Below are 22,638 nucleotides of genomic sequence, written 5' to 3'. Positions count from 1 at the left end.
TAACAAACCCACTGGGTTTTAAATGTCAATTCCATTACATATACGTCAAACAAATCCTCATAAAGAAGGTTAACCCTGCAAAAGGCTATAATATAAACATGGCCTTAGGCAATTTCGTATTTTATTTATGGATTTCCATTTTGTATTCGAAATATTTGCAACAGATTTTAATACGAAAAGTCTATCGGAACATATAATACTGTATTAGACCTTTTTACATTCTCCAGATCGGAGAGGAACAAGCATGCTGTATGAGCATTTTAATAGCAGCGTAATATAAAATTCATGGTTTCTTAGGTTAATTCGTTATCGAACTATAATTGCATGGCTGATTTAAGACTTTTGCTTTTACATTATATTCATTTGTTAGATTTATTGTTTTTAAGAATCAAAACATTGTTAAATTTAAGTTTATGAGACTAGTAAATGTGGTTTTTGGAACCGATCATGGCCCTTTGGGCTAGGTTTTTATATGAGCATAAATAAATAAGAAATGCATTTCTACAAAGCTTGCTCAACATTTTTGGATGAATAAATGCACTTATCAATATTATCACTATAGCCAAATTAAGCCACCAGTATATCCCACTAAAGTCGACAAGAAACAAATTCGGATATTTTCCCGTCTACGAATGGGGCATACTATCACCACACATCAACATCTTTAAAATAAAAATATAGGCAACAAATGTTTAAAATGCGACAACATAAACTCCGTCCAACACATTTTAGAATCGTGTACCTGCCTCGTACCAATGCAGCAATGTATTCTCAACAACAACGGCATGGAAATGCTTAAAAATCCCAGCACTGACAACATCAAGACTATTTGCAGTTTTATATCTAATACAAAATCAATAATATAATTGTTCACACCCTTCAATACTTTAATTATTATAAATTGTATTAGCTGATGGCCTCTGCAGAGACTGTGTTGCAAAATTTTACTGATCGCTACCAATATCATGATTTCATCCCGGCGAAGGGAGTGAGTGTGATTATCATTCATTTGAGAATACTAGACACTTAGAGTTCGGTTTTTCGCTAAAAAGGCATCATTTTAAAAACTGAGAAGCCAATTGATAATTCCCTTCGCCGGGATGAAATCATGATATTGGTAGCGATTAGTAAAATTTTGCAACACTGTCAGTTCGTTTTGAAAAAACATTACTCTCTGTAATAGAGGGTGATAAATGAACTTGAGCCAAAGGGGGAATACTCCAACTCGAGCAATCAAAAATTCATCTTTTGCAGCACTTTAATTGACTAACTGTATATGACGAGTGTACTACATGTAGTACGACCTTAAAATCCAAGATATAAAATATTTTTTTCTCATAATAACGATATTTTGGAAAATTGTTCCATTAGTTTGCCCGCCGGCATATCCGGATTAAACTATAAAAGATTAGTATATTATTCCTACTAATATGCATAGATGTACTTAATTCCCCAATAATTGCCTTTTACACTTTTACCCAAACACCGATGTATCAAAAGATAAATCACTTTTTGTCTCTCTTGAAAAGTTGTATTTTTAAGATACGAGGTTGAGGAAGTAAGGCATCGACATATCGGAAAGCAATGTTATGGCCGTCAGCATTTTGAATCTTCATCAGCATTATTTTCAAGTGAAGGGAGTTTTGATAGTATCCATCTGTTTAGGTCAAGTAATTCTCGTTTTTTTAGTTCGTGAAAAGTGTTTGACAACGTTGTGAATGTGCCTTTTACGCCAAGTTCGGTTAATTTATTGAAAGTTGTCTGGCCCCACTCCATTGGAACTAATGGATCTCTGTCTCCATGAAACATAAGTAATTCCGGTAAATGAGTCTTATCATTGTGTCTTGAAAGGGAATCGTACACAACAGAGTCATAATTCAAAAACGACGAGCACGCAAATATTCCAGCTAACTCCGTGTTTATATGATATCCTGTATGTAAGGCTAATGCCCCTCCCATCGAAAATCCTCCAACTATAATGCGATTCAAAGGAATTCCATTTCCAACTTCTTCCTCAATAATCTTATTAATAGGACAATAAATTTCTTCCACACTACAACGGTTTTCTGGAGCATTTATTGATATCGAATCACGATCAAACCACACATTTGATAATTGACCTCCGTTCGGAGTATAAGGCTGTAACGGGGCAGTTGGATATATGATTTTAATGTGATCAAAAGTCATATTACGTCCCAATAAAAAATTAATCCATTCCATTAAATTTGTTCCATTGTCTCCTAAAAATTAATCTGTTATTTATCAGATTTTTTAATAATGTATGTAATTTTACCAGACCCATGAAGAAATATCACCGATGCACTATGAAAGCGTCCAGTATGGCTTATTTGATTTCGAATTAAATTCATTATATTCGATTTCATTTATATTGAATTTTGCGTTGTGTAGTACCGGAACGACGAACTATGTACGTACGTAGTTCAATGATACTATTCCGAAACAGAAACGATTGGAACGATATCCGATTCGTTCGTTTATATAGTTCCTTTCGTTCATCTCGTTCATGGCCCAATTATACAGGTCCTCTCTTAAGCGAATTCAAACAATAACAAAGATTTGAAATGTTAAAATTCATAAACAAAGGCGAAAAATTTGTTTTCGCCGACACGGAATATTTTTTAGGCGAATTTCTTTATTGTTAATTAAGGTAGATGCATACATAACATTTTCCGAGAAAAAGTTGTTGACGCAGTTATTTTTGTTTGGCGTAACAGAAAATACCAACTGATCGATCTTTAGCTGCCAAAATAAGTTATTGTAAATTAAATTCTAATACAAAACACAACAAATGTTGACATTTTACGTGTACAACATAAAGTTCATTTTTTTTTTTTTTTTTTTTTTTTTTTTTTTTTTTTGTGTTTTCAAAATTTGAAGTAACCTTTATTTTTTATCTCATTGTAACAAACACAAAAACTACAAATTAATAAAAGCTTCAAATGGTTTGGATAACTTTTTAATCCAAACCAATAACTAGGCATTACAGAATATGTTGTCATGATGCTTAAAAGATAATTGTGTAAAAAAAGAAGATAAATTATTATGAAAGAGATAGATGGGTCTATTGGCTAAAGATGAGGTATATACACATAGTTTGTATATATTTTTCACATGTAGGCTAGTAAATCTCCTAGTTTGGGTAAATACACATCTGGTATAAGTTTTTGTAATTCCGGATCATTTGATGCTTTCCACGAATCAACATCATTCAACTGATGTATGCCACTACCCACCAGCAGTGTTTGAAAGCCGCAATTGTAACCCAATAGAATGTCAGTATTACATCTATCACCAATCATGAGAGTTCTTTCCGGCACTATGGTGCCATTTTTGATAAGATGTTCACACATTGCAACATTTGGCTTGCCTATAACAGTAGCCTTACGCTCGGCGCATGTTTCTATGGCCCGAACAAAGCTGCCCGTTCCCGGAACAACCATATTTGGCATGGGAAAACGTTCATCTGTATTTGTGGCGATAAACAAACAATCTGGCCGGCTGAGATATGATGCCGCCTTTGTCATTTTTGGAAAAGAAAAATACTCATCAAATCCAACCAGCACAGCACCAATGTTATCCTCCAGTTCAAAGTGATTTGATAAATAGTTCAATAATGAACCGGGCATATTTTCAGGTCCCACTTTGTTGTGTTCAATACCCACGGCATCCAATTCTTTGGTAATCCCCTCTGAGCCTATAACATAAGCTTTCTTATTGAAATTACGTGCTTTCAGATAGGCAGCCAGAGAATTTGCTGTTGAGATCACTTCATCTTCGGTGATATTATATCCCATATTATGGGATTTGGTTAACAATTCTTTGCGTGTTTTCGTTGAGTTATTTGTGCAGAAGAAAATCTTTTTACCCAGTTCTTTAAAGCGGTTCATAACTTCTACCGAACCGGGTATAACATCTCCATAGACCCAGAGGACACCATCACAATCTGTTAGAACTGCATCAAACGAATCTAGCCATTCTTTCACCTTGTCTTCTTCGATTTCCAAAAGTTTTGTAGCACTTTTTTTAAACATTTTTCCCTGATATTTGTTGTTTAATACAATGCTGACATTAATACACTAGAAGGTCATAAGACAATGAATAACTAATCGTTTTATTATATATTAATAAGGGGTCTTATAGAAGGGGTTCTTTGGTACAATTTTTCCGGGAAATAAAAAACCTAACTGATTTGTTTCCTTTTTTCGATATACATCTACCTTTTCCTCTGCAGTTTGACATTTCTCTACCTCACAGCGAATTCAAATGACAGTATGAATTTTGGCAGCTCAAATCAAAATCATTTGTTTTTGAGAGAGGACCTTTTTAATTGGGCCATGGCATGGCCCAATTATACAGGTCCTCTCTCAAGCGAATTCAAACAAAAACAAAGATTTGAAATGTCAAAATTCATAAACAAAGGCGAAAAATTTGTTTTCGCCGACACGGAATATGTTTGAAGCCATGGTTTAATAAGAAAGGTTAGCCAAAGCTTTATGTCAATTTAAATTTTTTCATTCGAGTATTCCTAAAACTTCAAAACAATATACACAAACTGTGTATGTGTGTGTGGTGTTTGAATAATATGTCAAACAATTTTAAAAACAATCGAATTCAATGATTTTTAAAATTATTTTTGGAACATTTGTATGGAAATAATTCGTCAGGTTATCATTGAAACAAAAATTTTATCATATCCACAACTTGATTATGCGGAGAAACATTGGTCCTTCATTCATTTTTCGCGATTTTTATAAAATGCTCATAATTGGTGTTGTAAACAAACCCACTTGTTGCTTAAGGGCTGTTTACACCATCTATCAATGTCATATGAGCTGCCATTTCTTTCACCCATTCGACATTCTCTATGTTTGTCAAAATTGACGTCATCCATACAACTTTCAATTTGTGCGTTCATACCTGCAAGTGTTATTTTCGTATGACATAACCTAAAAATATAAAAACAGCTGTTTTTGTCATTATTTACATTTATTGTTGAGTAGCAATTTTGCGCAAATTTTAATTTTGGTTGAAGGAAACTGAATTGGTAGAATTGGTGTTTGGAGTTATAGAGGCATTCATGTTTTTGCCACCAAACAATAATTTCAAAGACTGCTTCTTTCGACCAATCGATCTGAAAATAACATTATAAACGCCATTTATTTACTTTACTGAATATTTAAATATACATACCTTTCCATTTTCTTTTTTAAAAGATTTTGTTTTTCATTTTTTGTTTGAGAATGTCAGAAAACAGCTGATAAATTTATGTTTACATACGAGAATGCCGTATCAAATAGAGCGCTACCTAAATGAAAAATTTACATATGAGTTGCCAAATCATTTTGATAGATGAAAATTTTCATAGTGGTCACACTATGTGTACAACATTCGCAGGTAGAAAATTTGGCATCTCATACGACATTGATAGATGGTGTAAACAACCCTTTAATTTTGAAGTTTTAGGAATTCAGGAAAAACAAGGGTTCTATAGATTTTTTTCATTTAAATCTACCTCTTTACTTATACCATGGTTTGAAGCGAATTTCTTTATTGTCAATAAAGGTAGATGCATACATAACATTTTCCAAGAAAAAGTTGTTGACGCAGTTATTTTTGTTTGGCGTAACAGAAAATACCAGCTGATCGATCTTTAACTGCCAAAATAAGTTATTGTAAATTAAATTCTAATACAAAACACAACAAATATTGACATTTTACGTGTACAACATAAAGTTGATTTGTTTTCTTTATTCGATATACATCTACCTGTTCCTCTACAGTTTGACATTTCTCTACCTCACAGCGAATTCAAATGACAAATATGAATTTTGACAGCTCAAATCAAAATTATTTGTTTTTGAGAGAGGATCTTTATAATTGGGCCATGATCTCGTTCCTTTTGTTTATGTCGCTCTTTTTGTTCAAACCAAGGCAAATATAGAAGGTAGCCGATTCGGCGAATTGCTACAACAAAGCAACTTTTGCCGTAACATAATACGTCAAAATTTGTAAAGAGAATCAATTCGCTTTGGCGCTTAAATTTGCAGCGATCATGGTACAATTACTTAGGTAGAAACATCGGCGAATTGCTACAACAAAGCAACTTTTTTTGTAATGTAAACTGTCAAAATTTTCGCCGAATGGTTTCTTGTTGTCTCTTTTTATCACTTGTGTTTGTACAGTGAAGTGAGCACATGCTATCTCTTACTTACCGAATCATATGGTTGTTTGTTTTGATTTTTCATAGCGAATTCCTAGTTTTTTGACGTTTTAGATTCGATCAGCTGGGCTGAGGCATCTACCTAAGTAATTGTACCATGGCAGCGATTTAGCTTCGGCCAATCAGAACAAGATGTTTGTTTACATTTCACAATTACAACAATTTTATTTGATATTTCATGTTCAATCAGCTGATACGAGTCGGCTACCTTCTTTCATGTGCCTTGGTTCAAACGATTTGTACGTTCTTGTCGTGGGTGTTATATTGTGAAACAACTACAACCAAAACCAGTTCCATGGTGTAATAACACTATGCAACACTGAAAATGCAAACAACTTCTAGTATGCATTTTTTGAAAGTGCATACATATTTAGACTACAAAAACCCTAGTAGGGGTTTGTCCTGTCAGATCCAGTTCGGATTTTATGGCCTCATCTAAACCGGGCTAAATCTACACTTTTTCGCATTTATCAGGCCTTTATCTCAGAAATGAATAGGAATTTGGCCTTGCTGTCTTTAGCAATATTGTAGCCCTAAACTAGTAGAACTTATCTTTAAAAAAAAAAAAAAAAACACATAAGAAAAACTCCATCTACGGCATCAAAATCTATAAATTATAGGAAATTGTACATAATTGTTGAAATTCTGGTCAGTATCGGCTAAACTATTGGGAGTTGAACCAAGTAACCAATTGCAATCTTCCAAATAAAGTCCTCAACAATTCTCTAGAACATTCTGAAACTCTAAGATGCTTACTTCACGTTGTTTCAGCAGTATTTTGCATCATATCTTTTACAACACGTATGTATTTCAAACACAGTTCACACCAACAGTTTATTCTCGCATTTCGGATTTCACTACTTTCGACATTTTTATTAAATCGTCGTTGAAAAATAGACTGAAAACAACGGTATAGATGCATTTTACAACAATGACATGTTTTGAAGAGTTGTGTATTACATACCAGGGAATATTTTTGTTATGTAACTACGACGGAGTGTAAAGGGGAATGAGGCATACCAAGATGTCGCTGGTATACACTTGCCATTGAAGAAATTCGGTCTAGCTCAGTGGCCACTCCTGACTAGCCATAAACAAAATTGATTCATTATCAATCACAAACAGGATGCTTTATTTCAAAAAAAATGATATGATGTTGTTGTTGTTGATATGGGTACCCAAGGTGTTTGTTGGGATACCATGCCCTCCCAATGGATTTTCTACAAAATCCCCAATGAGTCTCATCGATGATGATGACTCCCAATATTTGCATTGGCTGAACCCTCCTACTACTTTACCTCTTTATAATGTGCACTTATCTCGCCATATTAAAAATATCTCTCTTCAGACATCGAGTTCATACAGTTTATTCATATTCAGTTGAAAACTACCTTATGTTAACATTGCTTAAATCGATTTTGATTTAAATTAAAACTAAACAAATTTATATTACGGCCTTATCGTTTGATTTATATTTCTATGCTGAACAGTTCAAACAAAGATATGAGAAAAATCACCCATATGGTGTTCCCATCGTTTAATTTCGTGCCATTGTGCACATGGAATTAAATAATGTTAAATATTTCCCTTCCTAACGAGCTCGTTTGTGTATGGGATCTGTTAACAACGTTCTGATGTTACTTAACAGATGGGACTAACATTGGATGTTAAATGGAATTTAAAATTGGGCAAAAAGTTTAAAACTAGATAACAAGAAATAATAGTTTTTGTATAATACGCCTAAAAATATGCTTCAATTTATATTCAAGACAAATCAGTGATACAACGAACAGGCTGAAGGCCATGAATCGAATCACAATAAAGAATGATGAATATGGTTATTAAACGGCGATATAATCAAGAGAATAATAATCATGGTATAATTACTAAAGTTAATAATTTCAAAGGTTGTATAATTAATAATATCAATAATTGAGATCCATTTCACTAAAAAAATCGATTAGCAAAACGACATTTTGAAGTAAAGACAAAATTAATTTATAGAAACTACTAGACAACAATAAACTAAGTTTCTACCGTCTTCGACTTACGAACTTCCCTTCCATTAAGTTTGTTTACTTGGTTCTGCTAATGATCAGATGTTCTGCAGCATTCATACTGTGTGATGACCGAAAGAGAATGAGTTGTTGTGATGGAGAAATATGATTTGGCACTAGCTTGCAGTTGTAGTTGAAAAGTTTTGAGCCTGTATTTGATGTAGTTATTGCTGCGGCTGGAGAATCTTGGGCTATTGGCAGGTGGTGATTTTGGCTGATGGTGGTTGTTGCTTATGGTGATTACTGGTTTACGAGGATTATCGGTTTGGGCTGAATAGTTCCGGGTGGTGATCGAGGCTGAAAAGTCACGGGCTATTGCAGACGATATAGTTGGGTGTTCCAAACTCTGGCATATGACAGCATGGAGAATAAGGAATGCGAACTATGTGTATTGGTGGATATGGTGATGATACTAGCTTATACTTTATCCGCTGGTAGAGTTGTGACGTCACCGTACACTGCCGTTGAAAATGGAAGGCTCCCTGTGAGTATCTCTGCTGGCAGGCTTTAACGGGTAATTTCAGTGTTTCTAGAGCACGCTTCAACGGAATCCAATTGATTGTCTTATTGCATGAGGTATTTTGTTATGTCCGGTATGAGATGTTGTCTTCGGGCAAACGAGCGGGGCAATGGTGGCAGTTTTGGAATGTGTCGCACATTTAAGCAGAGAAAATAGGCGAATCCGGTGTGTTTGTGTGTGATGAATTATCACCCAAATTACTGTACACGGGGTGGTGGCAGGATGGTAATTATTTTATTCGATAGACACGTTCTCGAGAATGGGCTATTGCTTGGTGTGATCTCGGATGATTTAACCGGGCTATGGGAACATGTGGTGTGATGATGAGGTTATGTCGTGTGGTGCAAAATCTATTGTGTATGGGCTATTTATTTAGCACAAACATTTTGTGTTCGGTAGTGATTACTGGCACGATTTATGGCTATTGTAATTTAAGTAGAAACGAGGATAACGTGTCGTGATTCCATGATGTAGTATTTTATGGTAGTTAAACACATGTCCGACCGGCTACTTGCACTTTTTTATTTTTTTACTCGAGGGAATATTATTTTAATTATATTTATTCTTTTCCCGTGTTAATGTTTCTCGGTGGTTGCGGTAGTTTATTTTCTTTTAATACTACACCGAAATTTGCAAAATCCCATAATCAAGTAATTATACACACGAGTAATTTTCACAGATGAAAAACGTGGTTGTCTTAAAAGCGATGCAAAAAGTTCGACGTGCAAAAATTTTTTCGTTCTTCTCTGCTGCTGCAACCACAAGAAAAAGGATCGTTTTTTCCTCGGCTCAGCGTGACGTTGGTTGCAGTTCGAGTGCCACGTCATTTGACAGCAATGTTGCCACCCGCCAGAAAAGTGGTGCCAATATAAAAGGGTACAGCAGAGTTAACGCGTTACATGACTTTTAGCGCGCGCAACGAGGGTGACATAACATTTTTCCAAAAGAAAATATTTAGAAAAAATTAACGGTTTGGAGATACGGTGCGAAATGTATAAAAATTGTGGAATTTTTGCATATATTTTGAAATTTGAAGCAATAATTGTAAATTTTCGAGTTAATTATTTCTCCAAATATTTTATTCTTGTCCTTATCTACTAATTTGCTTCAGAGGCCAGAAGAAGATTCGCATTGGTTTCAGAGATATAGCCCCGAATTTCTTAAAAAACTCAATATTTAACCATGTTTAGGTTAGGTTTGGGGATGTCTAGTCAATATATATATATTGACTACGCCACTCGGAGACCTTTCGGTCCATTGTGATCATCCATAAAAAAAGAGGTTCAGAATTACCTGAAAGGACAAGAGAAGAGAAAAGAGAGAAAAATAAAGAAAAGAGGGTGTGGTTTGGAAAGTAGTAATAAATGAATTATTAAAAAGAAAAAAAATGAAGATATAGTCAAGAAAGAGAGGGTGGTTTATTTGGCGATGGTGGAAAAAACTGTCAGAGAAGTAGTTACGCTTATGGGTCGCGCCATCCCAGCCAATTCAGATTTTTGATGATGTTGTTTATGATTGTTGGTTCCATGTTTGAGTAGAAGGTTAAGCTTGGAGGAAAGCGTATTCCTGTTAATCTATACCGCTTTCGAGTTAACATCGGGCAACGACATAAAATATGCTCGATCGTCTCCGTTTCCTCCTCATCTTCACAGAGCCTGCAATAGTCCACGCCATCATCCTGCCATTTCTGACTTACTCAAACTTAAAAGTGAAGTTGTTCTATTTGTTGAAAGATTCGGCCAAATGGCCCTTGACACGTTGCACCTTGGTTCATTATGCCATAGTTCATTGGCTTGTTCTTAAAAGAACGTCTCCACCTTCCGAAAAACGTTACATATGGGTGGTTTGATAGAATCAGTGATAGCTTGACTTGTTGATTGAGATCCATGTCTTGCCAGTTCATCTGCCTTCTCGTTTCCCACAATCAGGTATGTGATGAATTTCGAATCGATTTGGTATGAAAACATTTGTCCAAACGAGTGAATTGTATTTAGATGTGATGGGATCCGCATCGAATTTCAATTCCATGTTGTTTCAATTTCATTAAATTCCCACATATTAAAAACGGACTAGTGATCCCGAATCTCCAGCTGAAAGTCCCAATTTACATTGGGCGAGTTTACTTGCGGCAATTGTCATTTTGTAGGAGAGAGCGGTGAGGCATATGGTAACCCTTTGCCTCTCAGCACCCTCTCTCACCTACAAACTGACAATTGCCGCAAATAAACTCGCCTAATGTAAATTGGGACAAAGCGACATAAAAGACTGTTTGTTGTGGCGAAGGCAAAAGCCGAAGTAAAATTTAATGGAAAATAAAATGGTCTGTTCCTTTACTTTTGAAAATGGCAAAACCGGCAAAAGTAGTAAAAGTTTTAAACTGCTCCCATATGAATTGTATTGTGTCTGAAGTAAAGGAACGCTTTTCGAGTAAAAACTGGTAAAACTTGAAGATTCTTGAACGTAAAGGAACAGAGCTAATGTGTGTTCTTATTTAAATTGGCGTATATTACCCCGTTTATATATAACCGGATTTAACAAACCGACTGGGTTTTAAATGTCAATTCCATTGCTTATATTTCAAACAAATCCTTATAAAGAAGGTTAACCCTGCAAAAAGCTCTAATATAAACAGCATATATGAGAGCTTAAGCTGAAAGCACATACAACGTTTGAGTAAAGTTTTGCGTTGGGCGTTGACAAAAAAACAACAACAACAGGGCGATGCCGACACCAAAGTCCGGCGTTGATGTGTTTGCCGGCATATATTTCAAATGAATTTGAATTTTTCGGCATCATGCCCAACAGTGTAAAAACGGCCAAAACGACACAAAACTTTACCCAAACGTTGTATCTGTTTACAGCTTAAAGCTGAAAACAGATACAACGTTTGATTAAAGTTTTGCGTTGGGCGTCGAGAAAAAACAACAACAACAGGGCGACGACGATACCAAAGTCCAGCGTTTATCTGTTTGTCGGCATATATTTCAAATGAATTTGAATTTTTCGGCATCATGCCCAACAGTGTAAAAACGGCCAAAACGACACAAAACTTTAAGCTGAAAACATATACAACGTTTGATTAAAGTTTTGTGTCGTTTTGGCCGTTTTTACACTGTTGGGCATGATGCCGAAAAATTCAAATTCATTTGAAATATATGCCGACAAACAGATAAACGCTGGACTTTCGTATCGTCGTCGCCCTGTTGTTGTTGTTTTTTTCTCGACGCCCAACGCAAAACTTTAATCAAACGTTGTATCTGTTTTCAGCTTTAGTGAGGAAATTCTTGTGCTAATACATGATGAGAACTACAAACAGTGCATAACAACATATTAAGCGGGTGTCTTCACCAATTTGGAGAAAACACAGATGTTAAAAGTGGATTTTTTGATCTGTGGTTTTTTTATCAAAATATCAAATATTTTGTTAACAAAATATTCCAAAAATAAGGAAAATAAATGTTAATTTATCTATTTATTCCCGTACTTACATTTCAAACTTTTTCTCATAAAAAATGTATCCAAATTTATTACATCGTTTTTCAATCGACCACAAAAATATGACCGTTTTCAAAACGAGAAAAATAAACGATTTTCGGATTGCATCACACGTCTTTTTGATCAATTTTTTCATAGGACAAAATGGAATATGAAACCGATATCGAAAACAATTCGATGTCGCAAAATGTACATGCATCACACCTACAGTCGTTTTTGACTCGTTTTGAGCTCGAAATTGATTTTCATCACATACCTGAATGTCACAGTGCCCCGGTACCCAGCAGAGTCGGACAGCGTTAGTAAGGTTCGCCAAAGCAGTTCTACACTCAAGAACGGCCTCAGACTTGATATTGGGGGATTTGACGGCTTTAAGAGCCGGCTGACTATCAACGAAGATAGTCCCCGGTTCAAAGATTTCAGCATCCAGACTTTTTATCAACTCTGTGGCCATTTTGATCGCGAAGATTTCTGCTTGGAAAACACTACATTCGCTGTTCAACCTATATGAGTATTCGAGGCAAAGTTTCTCGCAGTAGACGCCAGCTCCGGTACCTTCTTCCATCTTGGAACCGTCTGTATAGAAAGCCAGACCGCCCAGAGGAGGGTTAGTACGGATCCAGTCATCTCTACTAGGGATAACGACCTCAAAATCATCAAATCTATGGATTGGTGAAGTAGTCGCTGAATTTCCCCTGCTGATTCAAGCTAAGGTTTGGCCCTAGCTCCCGAAGAATGCATGCATGACCATAGGTCCTGTCACGCCAACGATTCAATTCATGTAGCCTTAGGGCACTACGTGTTGCTTGACCTTTGATGCTAAGTCTCGTGGGCAAGAGGTTTAGCATCGCATTCAGAGCTGCTTGTGGTGTACTTCTAAAAGCTCCAGTTATCAGGATCGAGTCTGCCCTTTGCACTTTTCTATGTTGCCAGAGTTCGATTTATGTCGAAGCGCATGCCACCAGACAAGACATCCATAGGATAGGATGGGTCTCACAACAGTATTATACAACCAGTGTATAATAGCTGGATTTAATCCCCAACTTTCCCAATCGAATTCTTACATGAATAGAGTGCGATCATACCTCTCTTCGTCCGTTCCTCGACGTTCCTTTTCCATTTCAATTCAGAATCCAGGATTGTACCTAGGTATTTGGCCTCAGGAGATAGATGTAACTGCACTCCATCCAATGTTGGTGGTATGAAGTCGCCGAGCTTACGCTTTCTGGTGAACAATACCAGTTCTGTTTTCGTTGGATTTACACCAAGGCCATTTGTGGTGGCCCAACGGGACAGCTTTGATAAGGCTCTTTGCATAAGCTCCGAAATTGTGGACAAGAATTTGCCAGTTATTTGTAAAACTACATCATCCGCGTATGCGACAACCTTGATGCGACAACCTGATTGTCAAATTCCGCCAAAATATTGTTTATCACAAGTAGCCACAGCAGCGGTGAGAGTACACCTCCCTGGGGAGTACCTCTAGTTACTGTCTTCCTTGTTGTCAACTACCCAATGCTGGAATTAATGATCCTGCTCTCCAGCAACCTCTTTATCCAGCAGATCAGGGTTTCCGGGGTGTTGACCGCTCTAAGCGAGAGATGAATGGATTCAAGTTTGGCGGAAAGCCGCCAAGGTAAAGTTTGAATTCTCCATCTCTCAATGAAACCCACGACCTCATGAAGAGCAGTTTCGACAGATTTATCTTTCATGTAGGCATGCTGCGAGTTGCTCAGCGAGGCAGCGTCTACAAAGCTCCTAATCTCCAGATCGATCAGTCGTTCGAGTGTCTTGAGGAGAAAGGAGGATAGGCTTATAGGTCTGTAGTCTTTCGGTGCAGAGTGACTGGCTTTCCGCGCCTTGGGGATATAAGTTACCTTTACCTCTTTCCACAGATCTGGTACGCAGGAAAGAAACAAACAGGCCCTAAAGATCTCCTCCAGAATTTGGTATATCTGCGGTGCGGCAAAATGAAGCATCGCAGGAATTACTCCATCTGGACCAGGTGACTTATAGGGTTTGAATGTACTTACTGTCCACTTTATTTTGTTTCTGCTTACAACCTTATCAATGAGGCTCTCGTCCACTGACTCTTGGACTTGGAAGTTTTCACATTCAATGTGAAGGTTACTGGCTTCCGTGCAGTCAGGGAAGTGGGTCTCAGCTAGAAGGTTTAGAGTCTCAAGACCTGAGTCTGTCCTTCGAGAGTATCTTACGGAATCTGGCAGCGTCGTTTACCCCTTCTACAGACTCACAGAAACAAACCCATGACTTCTTTTTGGCGCGCTTGATTTCACTCTTGTATTTGTTGAAACTCGCTTTATACGATTCCCAGTCACTGTCGAGTGATCCGAAAAGGAACATTTGTTGGATACCCTCCAGTTCTTGACGACAGAATCATCTAAATTTGACAAGGTTAGATCAATGACCTCCTCCCTGTCTCTAATTTTAAAGGTAGGGTCGTTTCCTTTATTACATATTCTTAGATTGTAAGTGTTTGTATCTTTGCTGCCCCAGTGAAAATGGTGGGCGTTGGCGTCAAATCCAAGGATTACGTTACAAACGCCCAGGTTCTCCTTTAGCCGCCTGTGTACCCCTGATTTGGTGGATCAGGGTCCTCATATGGCATGTAGATTGAGGACAGGAGAGTGGCCTTCTCTCTGCCGTTCTCCAGTCGCACCGTGCACATGTCTCCATTACTATAATTAGATAGAAAGATTAGATTGAGGTTCTTCCTACCTACCACACAGGTCCTCACCTTGTCCCCTTCGGACGATGCGAAGACCTCGAAGTTGGCATTGTTCAGTCCAGAGTCCTAATTTTTGTATATATAAGGTTCCTGGACTAGAACAATGTCTACCTCTAAGTTCGTGAGGGACAGGAGTAGTTCGGCGGCAGCTGCTTTACAATGATGCAGATTAATCTGCAAAATGCGTAGCACCTGCCGCCTACCTACTCCTACTGATTTTCGCGAGGTGGAATCAGTCGGAACCGAACCCATCCTGAACCAAAGTTCAGTTTTCCCTCAGGAACCTTAAGGTACTCCTCTCCTGAGGAGCCTATCGCCATCTTGACATCCATCCCTCCATTCTCCTTACAAGGGGTTAGACTCATTACAGTCCAGTCCTTAGTAAGGAGACCTGGGTTCTGGAGCTCCAGCATCCTTAGTAAGGAGACCTGGGTTCTGGAGCTCCAGCATCCTCTGCAGAAGTTCCTTATCCACGGTAGGTGGGGGAACCCATGCTGGGAATACCTTCCTAGACGGAATCTCCGCTATAGACACCGCAGCAATTTTTGCCCCCACACAAAGTTCATCAAAGCCATTAACGGTCTTCTTAAGGTACTCTTGCGAGCTCCTGTTGAGACATTTAATAACTTTAACTCCCTTATGAAGGAAGGCACCAAACTGGCGGTCACCCTGGTTCGCCTCAGTGGACACAATGGCTAAACGAAGCCGAGTCTCGAAGAGCAACCAGTGACTTTCGCTGATTTTCCCGAAGGGGTCAGCTCGGTCGATGATTGCAACTAGGAGCTCGTCATCGTTTGCCACCGTGGCCGTTTTGGCGTAGGGTTTCCTACGTCCTTGATCACGGGCCTTGGTAGCAGCTTTTCCTGATGAGGTGGACGCCTTCTCAGTACTGGTGCTACTTCCCTTGGCTTTGTGAGCAAGGACACCAGCATAGGAGTCCGCCGTGTTGACCGTCTGGGAGATCATCGTCTTCTTTGGCGAAGGCTGTGGGCCTTCTGAAGAGCGAACCCGCTTCACAGTCTTTGACTGCGAGGACTTGTTCGTCTTCTCCGAAGTCGATGGTGTCCCAGTCGATCCACCCGTCGTTACTCCCGAGTGGCTTGCGCAGGTCTTAGACACCTTCTGTTCATCCGCTTTACCCTCGTCAGTTGGGGTAGGATCCGGATTTGGGACAGTCACCTTCTCCAGTTGACTACTCTTACTAGAATCTTTTGGTGTCGGATTATGCCCCTTATCCTTTTCCAGTCCTTTCTGGCTCGGGTTCGGCTTCGGAACAGCTTTAGGTTCCACCTTGCTGCCAGAAGCAGCAGGCTTCACCTCCACCTTTTTGCTTGTCTTTAACCATGTTTAGATGGGGCCATAAAATCCGAGCTGGATCTGACACAACAAAACCAAACTAGGGTTTCTTGTCGTTTGGGTCTGTACTTTCAAAAAATCCTCAGTTCGAATTGTTTGCACAAGATCACCTCAAAAATGTTGCACAGTGTAATACTTTGTTTACATTTACGAAATCCCCTTGATTTCAACTGTCAATTCCTTTGCGTATACGTCAAATGAAAACTCATCTGAAATCGATTGGATTTCATTTGAGGTTTGAGCAATGGAATTGACAGTTGAAATCGAGTTTATTTCTTAAATGTGAACCAAGCATAATAGAAGGTGTGACAACAAATTAGCTGTCGCCGTGCATTTTTACAAACGAATAAAAACGAAAAAGTAAAATTTTCATTTATTTTAAGTGAATTTATTTAGTATTATGTTTTTTGGTCTGTTCCAGAACTGCAAGAATCTACTAATTTTTACCAACACAAACACATAAATCCACACACTCATACCCCTCACCTACACAACCAACATCCCAATACACACCCACTCCACACCTAACACACTAGCACACAATCAAATCTAATCGAGATTTCACATTCCATCTACAGGGAAAAACATACGGTTGCAGCCAACCTGTTACAACAACAACTAATTTTTACTATTTTTTCCGATAACATATGCTCTGTTCCAGAACCTGCAAGAAGCTACTATTTTTTACTACGATAACAGGTTTTCCTTTTGCTCTGTTCCAGAACCTGCAAGAAGCTACTACTTTTTACTACGATAACATTTTTTCCTTTATGTTATCGGAAAAAATAGTAAAAATTAGTCGATTCTTGCAGTACTGGAACAGACCAAAACTTAAAAATTTCTTATTATTTTATACACAAAAAGTATGTTTGCCTAACAATTACAAAATGCACGTTTGACTCTATTCACTTAGTCCCGGTCCACACTACAGTAATTTCACTGAAATTTTGATATGAAATTATGCGTCTCTAGATCGACGTCCATGGTAGAGTAAAATCATAAAATTGCTGTAGTGGGGAATTCGATTTAAGAAACCTAATTTCATGAAATTTTTTAATGAAATTCACGCTAATGTGGACCGGGACTTAAGAATCCATAAATTAATGCACGGTTGTTGTTTGCTTAGCTAATACAAAAACCGTGAATTCAATGCAAAAATGCATTTTGTATTGTAAAACAAAATTACAGCCCCCAAAAGTATGCTATAATAATTTGGTGTAACTAATTTCGATTTTTTTTCTCCCATGTTTTGCTGCTCCCACGTCGTTGATAATATGGAAATCGTGGGAATGGGCAATTTTGATCCCATGGGAAACAGCTCCAATGGGAATGTTCAGAATAGGGCTGAATGTGTTCCCCTTCTTCGGACGATGCCTCGATCTCAATTTAATAATTATGCCCGATATGATATAGACCTTGGGCACAATTCTGTTTCTATGAAAATGTGAAAAGAAAACTTTTACAAAGGAAAAACCTGTCAAATGAAAAAAAATTAAAGGAAATCAGCCCTATTCTGAGCATTCCCATGGAAGCTGTTTCCCACGGGAGCAAAATTTCCCATTCCCACGCTTTCCAGATTCTCAACGACGTGGGAGCAGCAAAACATGGGGAAAAAATCGAAATTCGAAATTAGTTACACCAAATTATTATAGCATACTTTTGGGGGCTGTAATTTTGTTTTACAATACAAAATGCATATTTGCACTGAAATCACGGTTTTTGAAGTAGGTTAATTCAACAACCGTGCATTAATTTATGGATTTTTTAAGTGAATGGAGTCAAACGTTGTGTAGTGTTGTACTAATAAGTACATTTTCTTCAAAATGTGCGAACTGGTGCATGGTAGAACAAATACAAGGTAAAGTTAATACTACAACAAATACAACTCGAACAACAACCACAAAGGAATTTGTTTTTGTTTGTAAACCTTAGTGTCAACGTAAATGTAAACAAAACAAGGAAATGTCTATAAATTATTGGAATTTAAAAAACTAATAATTTTTCACATTTGATTGAATATTTTGGAAAACATGAATGAAAACTCGTTAGATTTTCAATTTGAATGTTTCCATATCATTCCACTAAATGCATAATTTCTCGCAGAAAGTAGAATACTTGCAAAAATGTTTTGGGTCGCTGGTAATTCATTGAAAAAAGAGAAGCTGTTTCAATCATTTGCTTTTGAAAACAAAAAAGCACATGTTTATTAGGGCTTTTTTCTTTTCAAGTTTAACAAAATACCACACATATTAACAAATATTGTACCGCCTCTATAAGCGGTGTTTTAGTGTGCGGCATGTCGTTCGGACCTGGAGGAGGTTACATGTCAATGATATGAAGCCGTCTTTATGGGAAATAGTTTTTTTTCTGATGAATAAATTTGTTCTTCAAAAATATATATCCCTAATATACATCGAACATAGAAATAAATACATAAAATGTCGAATGGAATTTGACACTAACACTACAACCCAGTTCAGTCAGCTGGGTATTGCTGCTACCTTTTCTTGTTCTACCATGGAACTGGTGTAAGAATTTTTTTAATTATTAGGCAAATATATGCTCAGTTCCAGAACCTGCAAGAAGCTACTATTTTTTACCACGATAACACTTTTTCCTTTATGTTATCGGAAAAAATAGTAGCAATTTGTTGATTCTTGCAGCTCTGGAATAGACCAATACTTTCCATTCGGAATAATTTGAGTTAGGGGTTTAACAAGTATATCGCTAGTTTTACTTATTCCTAATGATCGCTATCGTATTTTGGATATTAAAAAAATCGAAAATATAATTTCTGATATTTTTCTTGATTTTTACGTATTTTTGCGTATTATTACATATTATTACATATTCACATTTATTATATTGACAAATTTTTTACGCCTCATCGGTATTATGAAAAACAAAAACATTAGTTTTTAAGAATTATTTTGGCAACAAAAATTAATAGAATTGTTAAGAGATCATTTGTACACCTTTAAATCAATGGTCTGTTCCAGAACTGCAAGAATCTACTAATTTTTACTATTTTTTCCAATATCATAAAGGAAAAATTGTTATCGTAGTAAAAAGAAGTGGCTTCTTGCAGGTTCTGGCATCAACAGAAAAGCGAACCCCACAATTTTTTCAATCAAAACAATAATTTGGCATATATGTATATGTACGTTTGTGTGATCGTTGTCGTAGTCGTTGAGGAGACTAACAGATTTTCAATAGAAAGTCATCTGATAAAAATTCGAAGGTAATACTACGAAAATAAATAACAGTTGTAAAAATTGTTTATATTATAGTTATTTTCCAATATATTTTAATAGTTATCGCCTTATTTTTTTTTAATTGATTTGTTTTTATTTGCTTTGCGGCGTTAATAGAATTAACCATGGCTCTTTTTCTTGTATTTCAATACATAAGAAAACAAATGCTGTTTTTAATCCAAGAAATCCGTCCTCGGAATGATGAAGTTGTTTTTTTTTCGATATTTTATGGATCTAAGAAGCTAAAAAATTACTACTAGTGTCGTAGTATATAATTTTCCATCATATAAGAATATGCAAAATCGGAAGTCTACTAATGACATATTTAACAGTACATTTTGTATGCTTTTATTAAGCAAACACATGCGGATTATAAATATTCGCAATAATTTTTTCATGTAGATGTCTTAAAATATGAAATTTCATAAAAATATGAAATTTCTTGAAACTTTTTTTTTTCAAACTCCCACACTGTTTGCTGTGAGATTTTTCCCGCAATTCAAGATAGAGAATGCATACTTTTTCCCTGGGAACAAATTCCCAATTCGAACTTCATTCAAAATGAGGGGAGATGGGAAAAACTCCCACAACATTTTATTCAGAAACGAAAATGTGGGAATGGGAAAAATTCCCAACTCCCATGCGTTCAGAATAGGGCTGTATATTTTTCATTTCAAATTTTCATAGAACAAGAATCCAGCCCCTTGTCTAAAGTTTCCTATTGTTCCAATTATTTTATTTACGACACTGTGTTGATTCATGTAATAAAATTCAATTAAATGATTTTAAAGGCATAAAGCCTTGATGAGTTTGCGAATTCTTCTTTTGCGAAGAAAATGTAAATTTAGCGAATATATCCTAGATCACAAAAAACGTGGTTTGTTAACCGAAAGCTTAACAATCAGCAACAATCATTTGCTCTGTTCCAGAACCTGCAAAAAGCTACTATTTTTTACTACGATAACATTTTTTCCTTTATTTTATCGAAAAAAAATAGTAGATTCTTGCAGTACTGGAATAGACCATATATGTATTAAATTTATTTTCAATAAAACCCGTATTTTACAAAAAGAAAACTAAGTAATGCAATGTGTGCGTTCAATAAAACAGTAAAATGACAAGTCTTTTTTTGTTAAGAGTGTCAATATTTCCACACATGTCTACTTTGTTAGATTTCCAATAGTTGCAATTCAAATGCTGAATTCCTGAAGTCAGCCCTTCTTATAGTACGTTTACATTTACGAAATCCACTCGATTTCAACTACTTGAATGTCAAATGAAATCCAATGGATTTAAGATGAGTTTTTTTTGACGTATACGCAAAGGAATTGACAGTTGAGTCCCAACGGCGTGTCTTAATACGCCAACGTTGAAAATTTGATGTTGACTGGCCGGGGAATCGAACCCACGACCTTTAGCGTGCAAGGCGGGCGTGCATACCATTGCACCACGGGGGCAAAATATTTTTGAAAATTGTTGACATTTGAAATAACATTTTTGTTTCACAGTTTTATTCAGTTTTTTCCTTTTTCTCCATCAAAGTAAAAAAAAACTCGAGTTATTTACTTCATGTTTTAATGCTATGTTTATTAGTTTTACGTAGTAGATACAAGAGACTGATACAACTTTTGGACTGTAGTATTTACAATTTGGCGTAAATTTTCATCGTCGACGCTCGTTACAGCCTATAACGAAAATTTAAAATTAAAACATTAATAATCATTAATTTCACTATAATTATTTATATACATACCAATGTTTCAAGGTTGACTTCGGCGTGTTTACCCGATACGCTAACTGGTAATATATCTCCTTTGAACATTTTTGGAATACAGTTTTCTCCGAAGGTGTCTTGCAATGTTTCTAGCAGACATTCCTTGAAATGTGTTCGGTCTGATTTTGATTGGCCAGTTGTACCCTTACCCTGCGTTTACAACTGACAGGACAGTTGACTTCATATATTGATTGTCAAAATGCCAAAACTTGCCTGTGTGACGTAGGCGTCCAGACAACTGCAAAAACAGTTGTAAAATAAGGAATGAAAATCATCGATTTCTTCTTGTTTTCCGTTCACATATTTTGTTTTGTTCATGTTCTTTTGTTTTCAACACATTTCAATTATCATATCACTTCTTTTTTACGAAAATGTCAAAAATTTGTTAACCCGGCTGTCTGTGAAAAAATGATGGACAGCTGGGAGACAAAAGACAAATGTATGTATGTGTTAGTAAATCAGAGTTGTATTTGAAGGCAAACTGTCTGGTGTAAACGCCAAGTTAATGTTGGTGCCTCCCATTTCCGTCTGCATAATGCAAGCAAGTACGGAATCAGCAAACATATCATTGACTGGCGTTGCTCGCCATTCCATAACGATAATTTTTGCATCCACTGTAAGCTCTACGCAGTTGAATGCGCGAATTCGTTTGTCTTCATCCAAAACTTGAACAGTACCCGCACCACCAATGCGATCCAACAATAACTGCAACGTACTTAATGAGCTGTTCCAGGGTATTGATTGACGTTGTGTCACCACTGACATGCTCATATCTGTATACTCTGCACAAATAAGATATTATTATACAATTTATTTATATCAAAAAATCAATAGCAATTATTATACTAATACATGCATAAGGAGTGGCATGCATAAGGGTGACGTAGGGGATGAAAGATTCCAAACAAAGGTCCTGACAGGCTTTAACATGGCAAATCCCAGGATTTATCGTGCTCCCTTTTTCATTTCAAGTGGACACTGACCTCCCTGTTGTTTCACCTGGGAAGCAGCCTTACTCCCGTTAAAGGTAGTGTTGGAGCAGAATACTATTGTGTTTTTTGTATTATTGTTGTTGTTTGTCATGTGTGTCGTTGGGCCTTTCATTTTATTATTTTATTTAAAGTTATTTAATTTAATATTTTGTTCGGCCCACCTTAATGTACTGTATGGTCGTCTCACCCTAACGTACATA

At 36.7% G+C, this 22,638-nt stretch overlaps 3 protein-coding genes across 3 annotated transcripts; all 3 read right to left on the bottom strand.

Annotated features, from left to right (window-relative positions):
* Positions 1-1,509: 1,509 nt before the first annotated feature.
* LOC141390868 (lysophospholipase-like protein 1) lies at positions 1,510-2,504 on the bottom strand. The gene is made up of 2 exons (XM_073963809.1): positions 2,294-2,504; positions 1,510-2,240 (listed from the first exon to the last, which is right to left on the bottom strand). Exons 1-2 carry the CDS (start codon positions 2,382-2,384, stop codon positions 1,597-1,599), a joined length of 735 nt encoding a protein of 244 aa, XP_073819910.1. The 5' UTR covers positions 2,385-2,504; the 3' UTR covers positions 1,510-1,596.
* A 345-nt stretch (positions 2,505-2,849) lies between these two features.
* Positions 2,850-4,204, bottom strand: LOC141390867 (glycerol-3-phosphate phosphatase-like). The gene has a single exon (XM_073963808.1). It carries the CDS (start codon positions 4,050-4,052, stop codon positions 3,129-3,131), a length of 924 nt encoding a protein of 307 aa, XP_073819909.1. The 5' UTR covers positions 4,053-4,204; the 3' UTR covers positions 2,850-3,128.
* A 17,026-nt stretch (positions 4,205-21,230) lies between these two features.
* LOC141390866 (cleavage and polyadenylation specificity factor 73-like) lies at positions 21,231-22,257 on the bottom strand. The gene is made up of 3 exons (XM_073963807.1): positions 21,952-22,257; positions 21,426-21,594; positions 21,231-21,357 (listed from the first exon to the last, which is right to left on the bottom strand). Exons 1-3 carry the CDS (start codon positions 22,215-22,217, stop codon positions 21,268-21,270), a joined length of 525 nt encoding a protein of 174 aa, XP_073819908.1. The 5' UTR covers positions 22,218-22,257; the 3' UTR covers positions 21,231-21,267.
* Between the last annotated feature and the right edge of the window lie 381 nt (positions 22,258-22,638).

Source organism: Musca autumnalis, unplaced genomic scaffold (assembly GCF_047663935.1).
Source record: "Musca autumnalis isolate F117 unplaced genomic scaffold, ASM4766393v1 scaffold_1, whole genome shotgun sequence".
Taxonomy (NCBI): domain Eukaryota; kingdom Metazoa; phylum Arthropoda; class Insecta; order Diptera; family Muscidae; genus Musca; species Musca autumnalis.
Note: the sequence above shows the minus strand (reverse complement) of the source record. Positions and strands in the feature narration are given on the sequence as shown.